Source organism: Mustelus asterias, chromosome 6 (assembly GCF_964213995.1).
Source record: "Mustelus asterias chromosome 6, sMusAst1.hap1.1, whole genome shotgun sequence".
NCBI classification, from domain to species: domain Eukaryota; kingdom Metazoa; phylum Chordata; class Chondrichthyes; order Carcharhiniformes; family Triakidae; genus Mustelus; species Mustelus asterias.
In genome coordinates this window covers 34,694,912-34,711,689 of record NC_135806.1, presented here as the reverse complement: position 1 = coordinate 34,711,689, position 16,778 = coordinate 34,694,912, and the positions used below count along the sequence as shown (strand labels likewise).

General features: G+C 44.5%; 1 protein-coding gene across 2 annotated transcripts in view; it reads right to left on the bottom strand.

Moving 5' to 3' along the window:
* ttc39b (tetratricopeptide repeat domain 39B) overlaps positions 1 to 16,778 on the bottom strand; it is a 209,936-nt gene that overhangs the window by 142,754 nt on the left and 50,404 nt on the right. For both annotated transcript variants that reach the window (XM_078214156.1, XM_078214157.1), the window contains exon 2: positions 15,741 to 15,775. In XM_078214156.1, the coding sequence (XP_078070282.1) occupies positions 15,741 to 15,775 (35 nt within the window). The remainder of the gene's footprint in view (positions 1 to 15,740; positions 15,776 to 16,778) is intronic.

The following is a 16,778-nucleotide window of genomic DNA, read 5'->3' as shown; positions in this document are numbered from 1 at the left end:
CAACATGACTCAAACTATCTACACACCCTTTCCCAGACTCATCATCCCCCAAGTCTTTCTCTTTGGTGAATACTGATGTAAAATACTCATTTATTACCTTGCCCATTTCCTCTGGCTCCATGCATGGATTCCCTCCCTTGTCCTTGAGTGGCCCAACCTTCTTGCTCTTTATATATGTATAAAAGGCCTTGGGATTTTCCTTAATCCAATGATTTTTCGTGACTCCTTTTAGCCCTCCTTACTCCTTGCTTAAGTTTATTTTTACTTTCCATATATTCCACACTTGCTTCAAGTGTTCCCAGCGTCCTGTCCTCACCTTGACAAATGCTTCCTTTTTCTCTTTGACTAGGCTCACAATATCTCTCGTTATTCAAGGTTCCCAAAACTTGCCATACTTATCCTTCATCCTTACAGGAATGTGCCGGTCCTGAATCCCTATCAACTTACACTTGAAAGCCTCCCACATGCCAGATGTTGATTTGCCCTCAAACATCTGCCCCTAATCTACATTCTTCAGTTCCTGCCTAATATTGTTGTAATTAGCCGTCCCCTAATTTAGCACCTTAACTTGAGGACTACACTTATTTTTATCCATCAGTACCTTAAAGCTTACTGAATTGTGGTCACTGTTCCCGACCTACTCCCCGACTGAAATGTCGACCACGTCGGCCGGCCTCATTTCCCAATACCAGGTCCAGTATGGCCCGTTCCCTAGTTTGACTATCTACATACGGTTTCAAGAAGCCCCCCTGGATGCTCCCCGTGTCTGCATGGATTTCCTCCGGATGCTCTGGTTTCCTCCCACAGTCCAAAGATGTGCGGGTTGGCTAGATTGGCTATGCTGGGTTGCCCCTTCGTGTCGGAGGGACTAGCTATGGTGAGTGCATGGGGTTGTGGGGATGGGCCTGGGTGGGCTTGTGGTCAGTGCAGACTTGGTGGGCCGAATGGCCTCCTTCTACAATGTATGATTCTATATACCCCTGTAAGAGGAGGGGGGGGTTAATCGGTTTGATTGACAGACCCAGTGATTAACTCCTGAATAAGGACGGAGTTGAGATCCACCCTCCCACTTGCTGGGGACAAACAAAATGTGTAGTCACTCAGATTTTAAATCAACAGACTGTGTTGTAGATCTGAAGCTGGAAGTTTTTATAGTTGCAATTTTTATTTGTTCGTGAGATGTGGACATTACTGGCAAGACCAGTGTTGATTGCCTGTCTCCAATTGCCCTTGATAAGGTGGTGATAAGTAAACTGCAGTGTTGGTATTCAGAGGGCTTTGGGTGTTATAGATACTGGGACACTGTATCCTTTGACTGGGAAGTCTCGACCAATTAATCAAGATCCTGTTGCAATCCAAAATAACCTTCTTCACTGTCCACTATGCCACCAACCTTGGTGTCATCTGCAAACTTACTAACATGCTTGCTAAATTCTCATCCAAATCATTAATATTAATGACAAATAACAGTGGACCCAACACTGATCCCTGAGGCACACTGCTGGTCACAGGTCTCCAGTTTGAAAAACAACCTTTTACAAGCACCCTCTGTCTTCTGTCATCAACACCAGGTTAAAGTCCAACAGGTTTATTTGGTAGCAAAAGCCACACAAGCTTTCGGAGCTCCAAGCCCCTTCTTCAGGTGAGTCTGGGATAATATTTCAAAATGTATATCCCCCCATCCCTGTCCTGTAATATTATCCCAGATTTTGGACTGTCAGGTTTTTTGTTCCTGTGATTATAACGTGGACATTATCCTCCAAAGGGAATTCCTTTCATCCTCTCTGCTGTCTGTGCTGCTTTGCCTTTCGCGCCCGGGCGCGCTGCCTGCGGTCTGTTCCGAACCGCGCATGTGCAGTTGGAGCTCCGGCCACTCCAACAGCGCTAAGCCCCGCCCAATAAACCGGCGCCGAAAAAGGCGTATGGGCGCGCCGGAGCGCGGCTGCCGGGCGCGGATCCGTCTGACGACCGGACCCGGCACTTAGTCCCGATTTGGTAAAATCGGCCCCTAAGTACTGATGAGAAATATTCCTTTAGGATCTCACTCATCTCTTGTGGATCCGCACACAGATTACCTTGTTGATCCTTGAGAGGTCCTATTCTCTCCCTAGTTACTCTTTTGCCCTTTATGTATCTATAGAACCTTTTTGGATTCTCCTTTGTCTTCTCTGCCAAAGCAATCTCGTGTCTTGTGTAAAACAGACGAACTTAGAGCCTTAATGCTTATGCGGAATTTGGATGTGGTTGCGGTGACGGAAACGTGGTTAAAAGAAGGACAGGACTGGCAGCTGAATATTCCGGGGTATAAGTGTTTTAGGCGAGACAGAGGAGGGGCTAAAAAAGGTGGGGGAGTAGCGATATTAGTTAAGGAGCATATTACCGCGGTGCAGAGGGTAGACAACTTAGAGGGGTCATGTACTGAGTCGCTGTGGGTGGAACTCAGAAACAGGAAGGGTGCAGTCACTATGCTGGGGGTGTACTACAGACCACCCAACAGCCCACGGGAAGTGGAGGAAAGGATATGTCAGGAGATTCTGGATAGGTGCAGAAAAAATAGGGTTGTTGTAATGGGGGACTTTAATTTCCCTGGCACAGACTGGAAAGTGCTTAGAGCTGGGGGTCCGGACGGGGAGGAATTTGTAAAATGCGTACTGGAAGGTTCTTTGGAACAGTATGTAGATAGCCCGACTAGAGAGGGGGCTATACTGGACCTAGTTCTGGGAAATGAGCCCGGTCAGGTCGTCAAACTTTCGGTAGGGGAACATGTGGCAAATAGTGACCACAACTCTGTTAACTTTAGGATAGCAATGGACAAGGATGAGTGCTGTCCTACGGGCAGGGTGCTAAATTGGGGGAAGGCTAACTATAGCCGGATTAGGCAGGAATTGGTGGATGTTGATTGGGAGAGGATGTTCGAGGGTAAGTCCGCGTCTGGCATGTGGGAGTCTTTTAAGGAACTATTGATAAGGCTGCAGGATAGGCATGTGCCTGTAAAAAGGAAAGATAGGAAAGGTAGGATTCGAGAGCCGTGGATAACCAGGGAAATTGAGGATCTGATTAAAATGAAAAGGGAGGCATACGTTAAGTCCAGGCAACTGAAAACAGATGGAGCTCTGGAGGAATACAGAGAGAGTAGGAAAGAACTCAAATGGGGAGTTAGAAGGGCAAAAAGAGGTCACGAAATGTTCTTGGCAGGCAGGATTAAGGAGAATTCTAAGGCATTCTATTCATACGTTAGGAACAAAAGAGTTGTCAGGGAGAAAATCGGACCTCTCAGGGACAAAGGAGGGGAATTATGCTTAGAACCCAAGGGAATAGGGGAGATCCTAAATGAATACTTTGCATCGGTATTCACGAAGGAGAGGGGCGTGTTAACCGGGAGTGTCTCGGAGGGAGGTGTTGACCCGTTAGAGAAAATCTCCATTACAAGAGAGGAAGTGTTAGGTTTTTTAGGGAACATTAAAACTGACAGAGCCCCAGGGCCTGATGGCATCTATCCTCGACTGCTCAGGGAGACGAGAGATGAAATTGCTGGGCCTCTGACGGAAATCTTTGTCGCTTCTTTGGACACGGGTGAGGTCCCTGAGGATTGGAGGATAGCGAATGTGGTCCCGTTGTTTAAGAAGGGTAGCAGGGATAACCCAGGAAATTATAGGCCGGTGAGCTTGACGTCCGTGGTAGGGAAGTTGTTGGAGAGGATTCTTAGAGACAGGATGTATGTGCATTTAGAACGGAACAATCTCATTAGTGACAGACAGCATGGTTTTGTAAGAGGGAGGTCGTGCCTTACAAATTTGGTGGAGTTTTTTGAGGAAGTGACAAAAACGGTTGATGAAGGAAGGGCCGTGGATGTCGTCTATATGGATTTCAGTAAGGCATTTGACAAAGTCCCACATGGCAGGTTGGTTAAGAAGGTTAAGGCTCATGGGATACAAGGAGAAGTGGCTCGATGGGTGGAGAACTGGCTTGGCCATAGGAGACAGAGGGTAGTGGTCGAAGGGTCTTTTTCCGGCTGGAGGTCTGTGACCAGTGGTGTTCCGCAGGGCTCTGTACTGGGGCCTCTGCTATTTGTGATATATATAAATGATTTGGAAGAAGGTGTAACTGGTGTAATCAGCAAGTTTGCGGATGACACGAAGATGGCTGGACTTGCGGATAGCGAAGAGCATTGTCGGGCAATACAGCAGGATATGGATAGGCTGGAAAATTGGGCGGAGAGATGGCAGATGGAGTTCAATCCGGATAAATGCGAAGTGATGCATTTTGGAAGAAATAATGTAGGGAGGAGTTATACAATAAATGGCAGAGTCATCAGGAGTATAGAAACACAGAGGGACCTAGGTGTGCAAGTCCACAAATCCTTGAAGGTGGCAACACAGGTGGAGAAGGTGGTGAAGAAGGCATATGGTATGCTTGCCTTTATAGGACGTGGTATAGGGTATAAAAGCTGGAGTCTGATGATGCAGCTGCATAGAACGCTGGTTAGGCCACATTTGGAGTACTGCATCCAGTTCTGGTCGCCGCACTACCAGAAGGACGTGGAGGCGTTAGAGAGAGTGCAGAGAAGGTTTACCAGGATGTTGCCTGGTATGGAGGGTCTTAGCTATGAGGAGAGATTGGGTAAACTGGGGTTGTTCTCCCTGGAAAGACGGAGAATGAGGGGAGATCTAATAGAGGTGTACAAGATTATGAAGGGGATAGATAGGGTGAACAGTGGGAAGCTTTTTCCCAGGTCGGAGGTGACGATCACGAGAGGTCACGGGCTCAAGGTGAGAGGGGCGAAGTATAACTCAGATATCAAAGGGTCGTTTTTTACACAGAGGGTGGTGGGGGCCTGGAATGCGCTGCCAAGTAGGGTGGTGGAGGCAGGCACGCTGACATCGTTTAAGACTTACCTGGATAGTCACATGAGCAGCCTGGGAATGGAGGGATACAAACGATTGGTCTAGTTGGACCAAGGAGCGGCACAGGCTTGGAGGGCCGAAGGGCCTGTTTCCTGTGCTGTACTGTTCTTTGTTCTTTGTCCCTTTTTGCCCTCCTGACTTCTCTCTCAACTCTACTTCTACACCCTCTATACTCTTCAAAGGATCCACTTGATCCCAGCTGTCTAAGCATGTCATGTGCTTCCTTCCTTCTTCTTGACCAGGGCCTCAATATCTTGAGTCATCCAGGGTTCCCTACTTCTGCCAGCCTTGCCCTTCACTCTCAGAGGAATGTGCTTACCGAGCCCTAGTTAACACACTTTTGAAAGTCTCCCACTTACCAGACATCCCTTTGCCTGCCAATAGACTCCCCCAATTAACCTTTGAAAGTTCCTGCCTGATACCATCAAAATTGGCCTTGCCCCAATTTAGAATTTTAACTTTTGGACCAGACCTATCATTCTCCATAGCTATCTTAAAACTAATGGAATTATAGTCACTGGTCCCAAAGTGATCCCTCACTAACACTTCTGTCACCTGCCCTTCCTTATTTCCCAAGAGGAGGTCACGTTTTGCCCCCTCTTTAGTCGGACCATCCACATACTGAATGAGAAATTCCTCCTGAATACATTCAACAAATTTCTCTCCATCCAACCCTCTAATACTATGGCTATCCCAGTCAATGTTGAGAAAGCTAAAATCCCCTACTATTACCACCGTATTTTTCTTGGAGCTAACTGTTTGCTCCTCAATTTCCCGCTGATTCTTTGGGGGCCTATAGTACAACCCTATCAAAGTGATTTCCCCCTTCTTATTTCTCAGTTCTACCCATATAGACTCAGTGGGCGAACCCTCAGATATATGCCCTCTCAGTACTGCCGTGATGTTTTCCCTAATCAAAAGTGCAACTCCCCCCTCCTCTCTTACCTCCTGTTCTATCTTTCCTATAGCATCTGTACCCTGGAACATTGAGCTGCCAGTCCTGTCCCTCCCTTAGCCATATTTCAGTCATAGCTAGAATATCCCAGTCCCATATACCCATCCATGCCCTGAGTTATCTGCCTTGTTCGTCAGGCTTCTTGCATTGAAATAAATGCAGTTTAATATGGACATCCCTTGCTCTCTGCTCTGCTTTTGCCTGATCTGTCTAGCACTAGGATTACTGACACTGCCTTTACTATTCAATGTGCACTCTTTAACTTCTGTGCTGTCCTCAACCTTCCCTTCTGTCTCCCTACTGCTTTGGGTCCCACCCCCCTGTTGTCGGTGCAGGCTTGATGGGCCAAATGGCCTCCTTCTGCACTATAGGGATTCTATGGTTCTAATACAATACTCCCTAACTCCCTCCTTGGATGAGCAAATACACACAGGTTTTAAGATTAACACAGATGACACAGTACATTTGAATCTACAATGGTCTCATTAACACACAAAATGCTTTTTTAAAGCACACAGATTGGCTGAAAGCAAATACACACTCCTGTCTGAACCCAAGTTAGTTCTGTGGATTTCTCCTCAGAATCCCTCAGATGATTTTCATATCAGAGTTTCCAAACTGCATTCCCAAAACATGCTTTAAAACCTTCTCTCGTAGTAATACTTTCACTTTGCGGTTTGCATTCTGAAAATCCAATCCAAATTATACAAATAGCCCTTTTAAATGAAGCTTCTGCTTCACTTTTAACAGCAAATCCACTCCAGGATTTCTTTGTCTTGACTGCCACTGATTCTCACAATCATTTCAATTTGTGTTTCGTAGGCTGTAGTAAAATCCCACAAACCTGAAAAATCACTTCACATGTCTTTCTGGCGATTCAGCCCTATTCCAAACTCTGTTTTTACTGAACAGTCCTTTGTTCTCGTACCTTTCCTCAAGACTACCTGCAAAGCAGAAGGAGCTGGTCTCTTTCTAGCTTTTAGCAGAACTGTGGAAGATGTTCCCTCACCGGTGTCTTTTCTACAACAGCTCTAGATTCCTGATAAAAACTAAAGAACAAAGAAATCTTTTTCCCCTCTGGGAAGTCAGCTACTTGTTGCGAAGCAGCACCACAGCTATTTATTCTACACGCCATAAACCTCTCTAAGTACAATAGAATCCCAGTTGGAATTCAAACCAACCCCCACACATATGAACACCTTTGTCCAGCATAATCTAACTATAGGTTCCTTCCAGGCAGAGAAACATTAAATTAAACCTACCTAAAACTGTATCTTATTTCTAATGTTTACCCATACAAATATAAATCCCTTTAAGCTACCTTTCGTTTCCTAACACGTTTATACTCAAATGTTTTAGATATTTTATTTAAATTCATGTGTTGAATACATGTGCAGTTTACTGCAGAGTATATATATATATATTGAAAGCACGATTTCCACTCAATTCGATGGATTTTCTGGAATTAATTATTCATTTTTACAATACTCCAAGTCACTAGCGACAGATGGTTTGCAGCATTGTTGATAACAGAAAGTGTAAAGATATTGTTGCTCATTTAAACTGGAAACATAAAATGGAGATGGTGGATTGGCACATTGTATTTCACCACTAGAATGAGTCTAATATAAAATATTAACTCTAATTTCCAGTTGACATGATGTCTTCTGTTATAGATTTGCTCATTATTTAATAGATCTAATGTATTTACGTGTATATTTCTTACATTGTGGTAAATATGTTGTAAAATGTCCATTGATATTGAATGGGATGATTAAAAATCCTTTGGTTCATTGCAAGTGTCAGTAACGAGTTCCTTCTGATACTGCTCCTGTGTGTTGGTTTTTATTGAAATATGGAACATTGCAATTGTTATTTTTAAAGGTTAATTTTATTTGTGTGGTGGCTAACATGGTGAAAGTGGAAGTAATCCACATTAGAGAATGTAGTATTAACAGGGAGCTTTCTTTAGAGTTTATTCAACAAGTGGTAACATGTTATAACTCAGTTTACGGTGAAATTCATTGATTCATAGAAACATAGAAAAACTACAGCACAAACAGGCCCTTCGGCCCCACAAGTTGTGCCGAACACATCCCTACCTTCTAGACCTACCTATAACCCTCCATCCTATTACGCTCCATGTACTCATCCAGGAGTCTCTTAAAAGACCCTATTGAGTTCGCCTCCACCACCACTGACGGCAGCCGATTCCACTCGCCCACCACCCTCTGTGTGAAAAACTTACCCCTAACATCTGCCCTGTACCTACCCCCCAGCACCCTAAACCTGTGTCCTCTCGTAGCAGACATTTCCACCCTGGGAAAAAGCCTCCGAGAGTCCACCCGATCTATACCTCTCAACATCTTATACACCTCTATTAGGTCTCCTCTCATCCTTTGTCTCTCCAAGGAGAAAAGACCGAGCTCCCTCAGCCTATCCTCATAAGGCATGCCACCCAATCCAGGCAACATCCTTGTAAATCTCCTCTGCATCCTTTCAATCTTTTCCACATCCTTCCTATAGTGAGGCGACCAGAACTGAGCACAGTACTCCAAGTGGGGTCTGACGAGGGTCTTATATAGCTGCATCATTATCCCCGGACTCCTAAACTCAATCCCTCGATTGATAAAGGCCAGCACACCATACGCCTTCTTAACCACCTCCTCCACCTGCGGGGCCGATTTCAGAGTCCTATGGACCCGGACCCCAAGGTCCTTCTGATCCTCTACAGTACTGAGAGTCTTTCCCTTTATATTGTACTCCTTCATCCCATTTGACCTACCAAAATGGACCACAACGCATTTATCTGGGTTGAAGTCCATCTGCCACTTGTCCGCCCAGTCTTGCATCCTATCTATGTCCCTCTGTAACTTCTGACATCCCTCCAGACTATCCACAACCCCACCAACCTTCGTGTCGTCGGCAAACTTACCAACCCATCCCTCTGCTTCCTCATCCAGGTCATTTATGAAAATGACAAACAGCAAGGGTCCCAGAACAGATCCCTGGGGCACACCACTGGTGACCGACCTCCATTTAGAAAAAGACCCATCTATACCTCCTTTGGACAAGCCAGTTCTGGAGCCACCATGCAGCAGCCTCTTAGATCCCATGCCCTCTCACTTTTTCTAGAAGCCTTGCATGGGGGACCTTATCGAACGCCTTGCTAAAATCCATATAATCCACATTTACCGCCTTCCCTTCGTCAATGTGTTTAGTCACATTTTCGAAGAACTCCACCAGGCTCGTAAGGCATGATCTGCCCTTGACAAAGCCATGCTGAGTATTCTTGAGCATACTAAACCTCTCTAAATGCTCATATATCCTGTCCCTCAGGATCTTCTCCATCAGTTTACCAACCACTGAGGTTAGACTCACTGGTCGGTAATTACCTGGGCTATCCCTATTCCCCTTCTTGAAAATAGGAACCACATCCGCAATCCTCCAATCCTCCGGCACCTCTCCCGTCTCCATCGACGACGCAAAGATCATCGCCAGAGGCTCTGCAATCTCTTCCCTCGCCTCCCACAGTAACCCCATGTATTTCCCTCGCCTCCCACAGTACCCCATGTATTCGGCTGGCAATGAATTCCAAAGAATAATGCAGTGTAAGATTCTCCTTCCTGAGATGGTGGAGTGATGGGTACTTTTCTCCACATTTGTTTTATGATTTAGATCTGAATATTTATTTGTAAAATGCCAAGGACACTATTTTTGATTGTCTGAATAGGAAGAAATTAAATTAGCTGATTTAAACTAAAGACCTTTAGTTGGAGTGATTTACTTAGAAGATATCACCGAGATGGATTTATCAGTAACATAGGATACTGCCGAGGGAATTTGGAAGATTCACTAAAAAAAAAGCAAGGATTTAAACTTGAAAAAAAATCAATTCATTCAGAAATACTATTTCAATGCTGCAATTAGGAGATCTTTAACAAAGCAAACCTTACTGTGTGGAAATTGGCTACTGTGTTCCCAACATTACAACAGCGACCATCCTTAAAAAGAAAGTTCTTCATTGGCTTTGAAACTTCTATTAGTTGTGAAAGACGCTATACAAATGCAACTCTTCATTATGTATTCATTTAGCTGTCTGAAATGGCCCACGAAGCCACTTGTGTAAAAGAGCTACACACTGTTCAAGAAAAACCCACTCCCACCTTCCTGAGTGCAATTGGGAATGGACAATAAATGTCAGTATTTCAATCGATACCAACACCCTGAGAAATAATCAGATGTTCATTCTAAACATATTGGGTGGCACGGTAGCACAGTGGTTAACATTGCTGCCTCACAGCTCCAGGGACCTGGGTTTGATTCCCGGCATGGGTGACTGTCTGTGTGGAGTTTGCACATCTCCCCGTGTCTGCGTGGGTTTCCCCCAGGTGCTCCGGTTTCCTCCCACTGTCCAAAGATGTGCGAGTTAGATGCATTGGCCATTCTAAATTGCCCCTTAGTGTCCCGGGATGTGTAGGTTAGAGGAATCGGCGGGCTAAATGTATGGGGCTGCGGGGATGGGGCCTGGGTGGGATTGTTGTCGATGTGGACTCGATGGACCGAATGGCCTCCTTCTACACTGTAGGGTTTCAATGATTCTATAAAGTGAGAGTAAATTTAACCAATGTAACTTTTGAATTTACATATGAAAGCTGTAATATGTAAATAATCAAGATTTATGAAGGAAATGTTGAGTTAAATGGTGCTGCTATTTACTCAAATTAGTATTTTGCGCTGATCCATTGAATTTCAATTGTGTGTTGCAAACCTCTCTACTAAGACCATAACCATAGTAAACGTGTAAGTGTGACATTTGTGAGCAATCAATTCAGCTGAAAAAAAGTAGGTGCACTATGCAATAGTTTGTCTTATAATACTGAAAACGTTGGCAACCACTGCACTAGTGACAGCCCTGCAATGCAGGAAAAGGATGATGGACCTAACCCATGTCACCATAGTAAATGAACTATCTACTGCTCAAACTCGCCTCAGAATGGGAACTGGGATATAGGCTTCAGTGGACAGGCTACCATCTGTGTGTCCATGCAGGTTAGGATTGGCCATGCTAAATTTCCCCTTAGTGTCCCAAGATGTGTAGGTTAGATGGATTAGCCATAGTAAATGTGTCGTGTTACGAGGATAGGGTGGGAGAAAAGGGTCTGGATAAGGTACACTGTCAGAGAGAGCTGATGCAGTCTCAATGGGTCCAATTGCCTCCTTCTGCATTGTAGGGATTCTATGATAAAGAGTTCACAAATAAGGCCCGAGTCATACTGCAGTCTATCTAGTCTACAGGTACAGAAGCAACTGCAGGTCACTGACCCAGCCACAGAGAACTCATATTATAGGAGGGGAGGAGGAGGATGGTGGGACATAAGGGATATCAGCAGCAGATGCCCTGCCTCCTTGTGGCTATTCCTTCTATGCTCATAAGTTTACCATTCTTACTTTAATCGGGTCTGATGTGGTTTCATTGTGATTCTTACTCAAGTCACCGCCTGGGGGACAGTCCTGACCATGCCCCCTGGAATCATACGTGTATGCTGGGAAGCATAGGTATTTGCCGGACCTTTGCGAGCCATGTGCAAAGAAGCCTCCTGTTTCACACTCATCTGTTCCAACACCCTAGCGTTGTCAGTACTACATGCTGGGGTTCCTGTTCAGTTGCCAGCTGAAATGACCTGCAGCTCTGCACACCCCCAATGTGCCAACTGACATCCAGCATTTCGAGATCGCCACCATATGACGCTGGATAGTTGTGAGTGACTATGGTTCATGTTACGTTTGCACTGCAGTCCAATACCGTTACACCTCCCCCTGGGTCCCACACCCTCCCATAACCAGGGTCACCTTTGACCTTTCCAGTTACCCTTGAACTCCTCCCCCCCAAATCATCCTCCATACTATACAGGCAAATGTCCACATCCCCTACGCTCCTGAGGAGCTCACCTGTGACAGTAGATCTGCCCATCCTCCCATTCTGCTGATCCCCAGAATTGACTTTTATTTCCGTATCCCCTCCAACATCCCTTCACCCTTGATTGCTAATGCTCATCCTACCAGCTCCCCCTTTAACACTCACCATCCATTTCTATCAACTATTCCCTCAGTGTGCCCCTAGGACTCATCAGTTGACAGCCCGGCCCCTTTCTCCGAACCCATTCCCCCTGCAAACTTTGTCCATACTCACATGCACAACTACCCCCCAATGCCCGTACACAGTCCTTCCCATCATCCCACTCCGTAAACAAACTCAATCCATAGCTGCTACAAAATCTAACTCTTTCCCCTACCATCCGCAACCTCCCTTGGCCCCGCTAGCCTACACACCTGCACATCTCTTCATTGCTCTCCTCCCCGTCTAATGCCCAACATCCCTCCCCAACACAGACCAACACCACCCATGGCAGGAATGGCGATGCATCATTAATCCACCATGACAGTCAGGACTGCAAGTTCCCACCAGGGGAGAGTGATTTTGCAATTGTCAATTCCCCAATTGTAGTGATAGATGGAGGTTGGTATACCTGCTCTTTATACAGGGTGGATGAACTCTGAACATGTCTCGATAGTTTTTTCTCTTTTCTTTTAGTGCAACTCACCGTAATGCACACTGGGATGGAAGATGGCTCTTCCTGTGGTGAGGGTGCGACTTAGTAATAAGCTCAGCTGGCATTAGGCTGTGTGGCGTGTTATCATCAGTGAATGTTTGCTACTCTGTTCCAGCACTGTTTGTAACATTGTCATGTTACCTGGAGATTGCATCATCTGCTCTGTACTCGAAGGGTTTATTGCTCCAAATGGCATTGGACAGCTTTCCAAAGTGTCCTAACTGGTTACATTGAAAAATTGGACTGAAATTGCCAGACATTTATCACACCTTTAGAGACGCTTTGCTCCACAGTGCTGGCATGGTCACTCTACTGATCAGTTAGGGCATTGCTTCCCTTGGTCTGGATTGAACCTGTTTTGTGTTGTTTCACTGACTGGACAGTGGAATTTACTTTGTACCACACTTTTTTTTTCTCTCCTTAACATGGATCTATGCTGCAAACGGATTTCAGATTGCCTGACAACCTGGGTGGCTTGCTCAAAGCATAGATTTTCCTTCACTTGAAGCATGGTTGCCTGGATCAACTGGTTAGAGGTTTTCCCCTTTAGTGCATTGAATCCTAGTTTTTGGTGGGTTTTTTAAGCTGCCTACTCTGTTGCGATTATCTTGTCTTTTTTTTGGAGCAAGCTTTGCCACCACGTGTCCATGTGCCAACTCAGGGACTTAAATGGCAATGTGGTCACTGTAGTAATTTAACTTTTTTCAGGACTTGTGTTTTTCAGAAATTGTGATTTTCAGCCCCTGCGGTGATGCATAAATGACTCTGCTCATTCCAGGTGTTGCAACTGCGTTTCCACAGAATTCAATTAAGTCTTCTATTGCAGTGAGAAATATAATACTGCCTTCAGCTTCATAGAATCCCTACAGTACAGAAGGAGGCCATTCGGTCCATCGAGTCTGCATCGACAATCCCACCCAGGCCCAATCCCCATAACCCCATGCATTTACCCTAGCTAGTCCCCTGACACTAAGAGGCAATTTAGCATGGCCAATCCACCTAATCAGCACATCTTTGGATTTCTAAGCCTTACATTGGAGATTTTCTCTGGTGATATCCTTCTGTGCCTTTGCTTATTGAGCTTTTCTTCAGGTCAGAATGCATCTCAGATTTATCCTTTGGTTTTCCAGGATTTTTGTTTTTTTCTGCAGTTAGTGCAAAGTTTTGAGTTGTTCTATTTGCTGCCACTTGGAATGTGTTGGGTGTAGTTCAGTAGGTCTTATTCATAGTCTTGTGTAATTCAAAGGTAAGTGTTTTTCAATTACTATAAACTATATACTGAGGGACAGTAAAGATCCAAGCTAGGAGCTGTTCTCCATGCTTGCTTTTACACATGGCTCTGTCCAACACTATACTGACCCATAGGGTATGTATTCTCTTACATCATAGTCTGGGCAGTACTACATTCAACCACACTTTAACCCTTAGATAAAAACAAATTACTGCGAAATCTGAAATCTGAAACAAAAACAGAAAATGCTGGAAAATCTCAGCAGGTGTGCAAGCATCTGTGGAAAGAGAACACAGCTAACATGGAGTCTGGATGACTCTTAGTCCCTTTATATGCCAAATCCTTAAACCACAAACACCACATCTTAAATCCCTCTTCTTTTTCAAAACTGTCAGTTCGCTTGTCCCCCATGCGAAGTGATGCATTTTGGTAGAACTAACGTAGGGGGGAGCTATACGATAAATGGCAGAACCATAAAGGGTGTAGATACGTAGAGGGACCTGGGTGTGTAAGTCCACAGATCCTTGAAGGTGACGTCACAGGTGGAGAAGGTAGTGAATAAGGCATATGGCATGCTAGCCTTTATAGGACGGGGCATAGAGTATAAAAGTTGGGGTCTGATGTTGCAGTTGTATAGAACGTTGGTTCGGCCGCATTTGGAATACTGCGCCCAGTTCTGGTCGCCACACTACCAGAAGGACGTGGAGGCTTTAGAGAGAGTGCAGAGGAGGTTTACCAGGATGTTGCCTGGTATGGAAGGGCTTAGTTATGAGGAGGGATTGGGCTATGAGGAGAGATTGGGTAAACTGGGGTTGTTCTCACTGGAAAGACGGAGGATGAGGGGCGACCTAATAGAGGTGTATAAAATTATGAAAGGCATAGATAGGGTGAACGGTGGGAAGCTTTTTCCCAGGTCAGTGGTGACGTTCACGAGGGGTCATAGGTTCAAGGTGAGGGGGGCGAGGTTTAACATGGATATCAGAAGGACGTATTTTACACAGAGGGTGGTGGGGGCCTGGAATGCGCTGCCGGGCAAGGTGGTGGAGGCGGACACACTGGGAACGTTTAAGACTTATCTAGATAGCCACATGAATGGAGTGGGAATGGAGGGATACAAAAGAATGGTCTAGTTTGGACCAGGGAGCGGCGCGGGCTTGGAGGGCCAAAGGGCCTGTTCCTGTGCTGTATTGTTCTTTGTGCTGTATTGAATGAACCGAAATTTCCTCAAATTGAATAATGCACAGACTGAAATGTTCAGGCCCACCACAAATTCTGTTCCATGGTCATCAACTTCACTCCTCTTCTGTACAACTGTGTGAAGTTGAAATATTTGCAAACTTGGGACCAAATGTTTTGTTTGGATGTGCAGGTGCTTTTCGGTGCATGTACAACAAAACTTAGGCTCAGATTTTTGGGAAGTCCTTATAATGCCATACCTTATTGAAAATGATGCCTGAATCTCAAAGTCCTGACCATGTCTAGCATGAATCATTTTCACCATGGGTGTGGGAAACAGGTGCAGGATGGATTTCGCACATGGGCATTTCAGCACATTTAAAAGTGCTGCTGACCACAAGCAAAAGTAAATTTCTTTCTTGGCATTTCCACAACCTGCCTAGTGTCCCTTCCAACTTTGTGCAAAAATTGTAAAGCCAGCCTTAGGTCTTTGGAGAGGTCAGGAGCCCTTTAGGAGAGCACAAAAGTTTGATGAAATACCATAGATGTTCAGCCATTCCAAACACAAATATGTAGCTGACATCCTTGCCATTGCTAAAACAGTATCGACAACTACACAGCACATCAAAAATATCTAACATGCACACAATACACAGCCATTCTATGTTAATCTCCCTTGTCAATGCACTGACAGTTCCCTTTTAATACTTGGGAATATCTACAAATGATATGAACTAAATGTGAAAAATGATTACAAATAATGATGAAGCAGCTTTAAATTAACCATGTATGTTTTTGCCTCCTCATGTATGCAAAACCTTGCACAGCTGAAGGGTACAGTAACATTCGACTATACTTACACTGGGATGTTTTCATAGGCATCTTCAAATTGGTCCTATAAAACAAAGAAAGTATAATAATATCCCTCTAGTGGCTGGTTAAGCTAACGAAACTGATAACTTGAAGATTATAATTCACAATTTATCTGTGGAGGAAAAACATTACATACGTTTTCAGATGATTCTATTGTCAGTTTTATATTTGAATTTAAACTGTAAATTACTGCACTTCACAAATTAGGTTAAGTCACAGAGCAATGGCTAAATTTATCCCCTCCCTGAAAGTACTATAAGTGGTATGAAAAAAGAGAGAAAAAAGGCTAACTGCATACATCATGCAGTGATTGAGAGAGAAAAACTGATGCAATTGGCACTGCTTTATTTTAATTTTGACTTGTGTTTAAAAACAGTAAAAACATCTGTTTAGATTATTGCATTTGAATTGACATAGATCAAAAATCCATCAGAGAATTGTCATATCAACATTCAAAAAAGACAAACATAATGTTTTGCAACTTAATTTGAGTTATCTGCCCCTTTCCATCTCTCCAATATGTTGCCGAGAGCTAAGTTACAAACCTGTTCTTAAAGACAGCTATGACATTTGTCACAAAATTGTAGGATGCTATTAAAATGAATTTATTTTTGCACAAGTAAAATCAAACTGCAAGTCCGGACAGCAACTAAGAGAAAGGGAAGAATAGGGAACAGGGTGTTCTTTGCATCTTATAGAATTAATAGTGTGTTGTGAGACAGGAAGCAGCTTAGACACAGAAGAGGTGTTGAAGAAGTATCAGCAAGAGAGAGGCAGCCATCTCCAGGAACCAGTTCAGCCAGAGATTAGGGGCTGAAGGCTGCAGCAGAGCAGGGGAGAGAGGCAACCATCTTTAGGAAACACCTTAGCTAAAGCCAGTTTGTGCAATATATTGTTTCTTTCACTGAATCGAAGACCATTCCCAAGTCCTGGTCACATAAGTTGAACGGTGTGGTAATCACTGGCTATGGGTTTATGGTTATCGTTTGGGAAACGGGGTCTCAGCAAAGTTTAGGATTATAGAG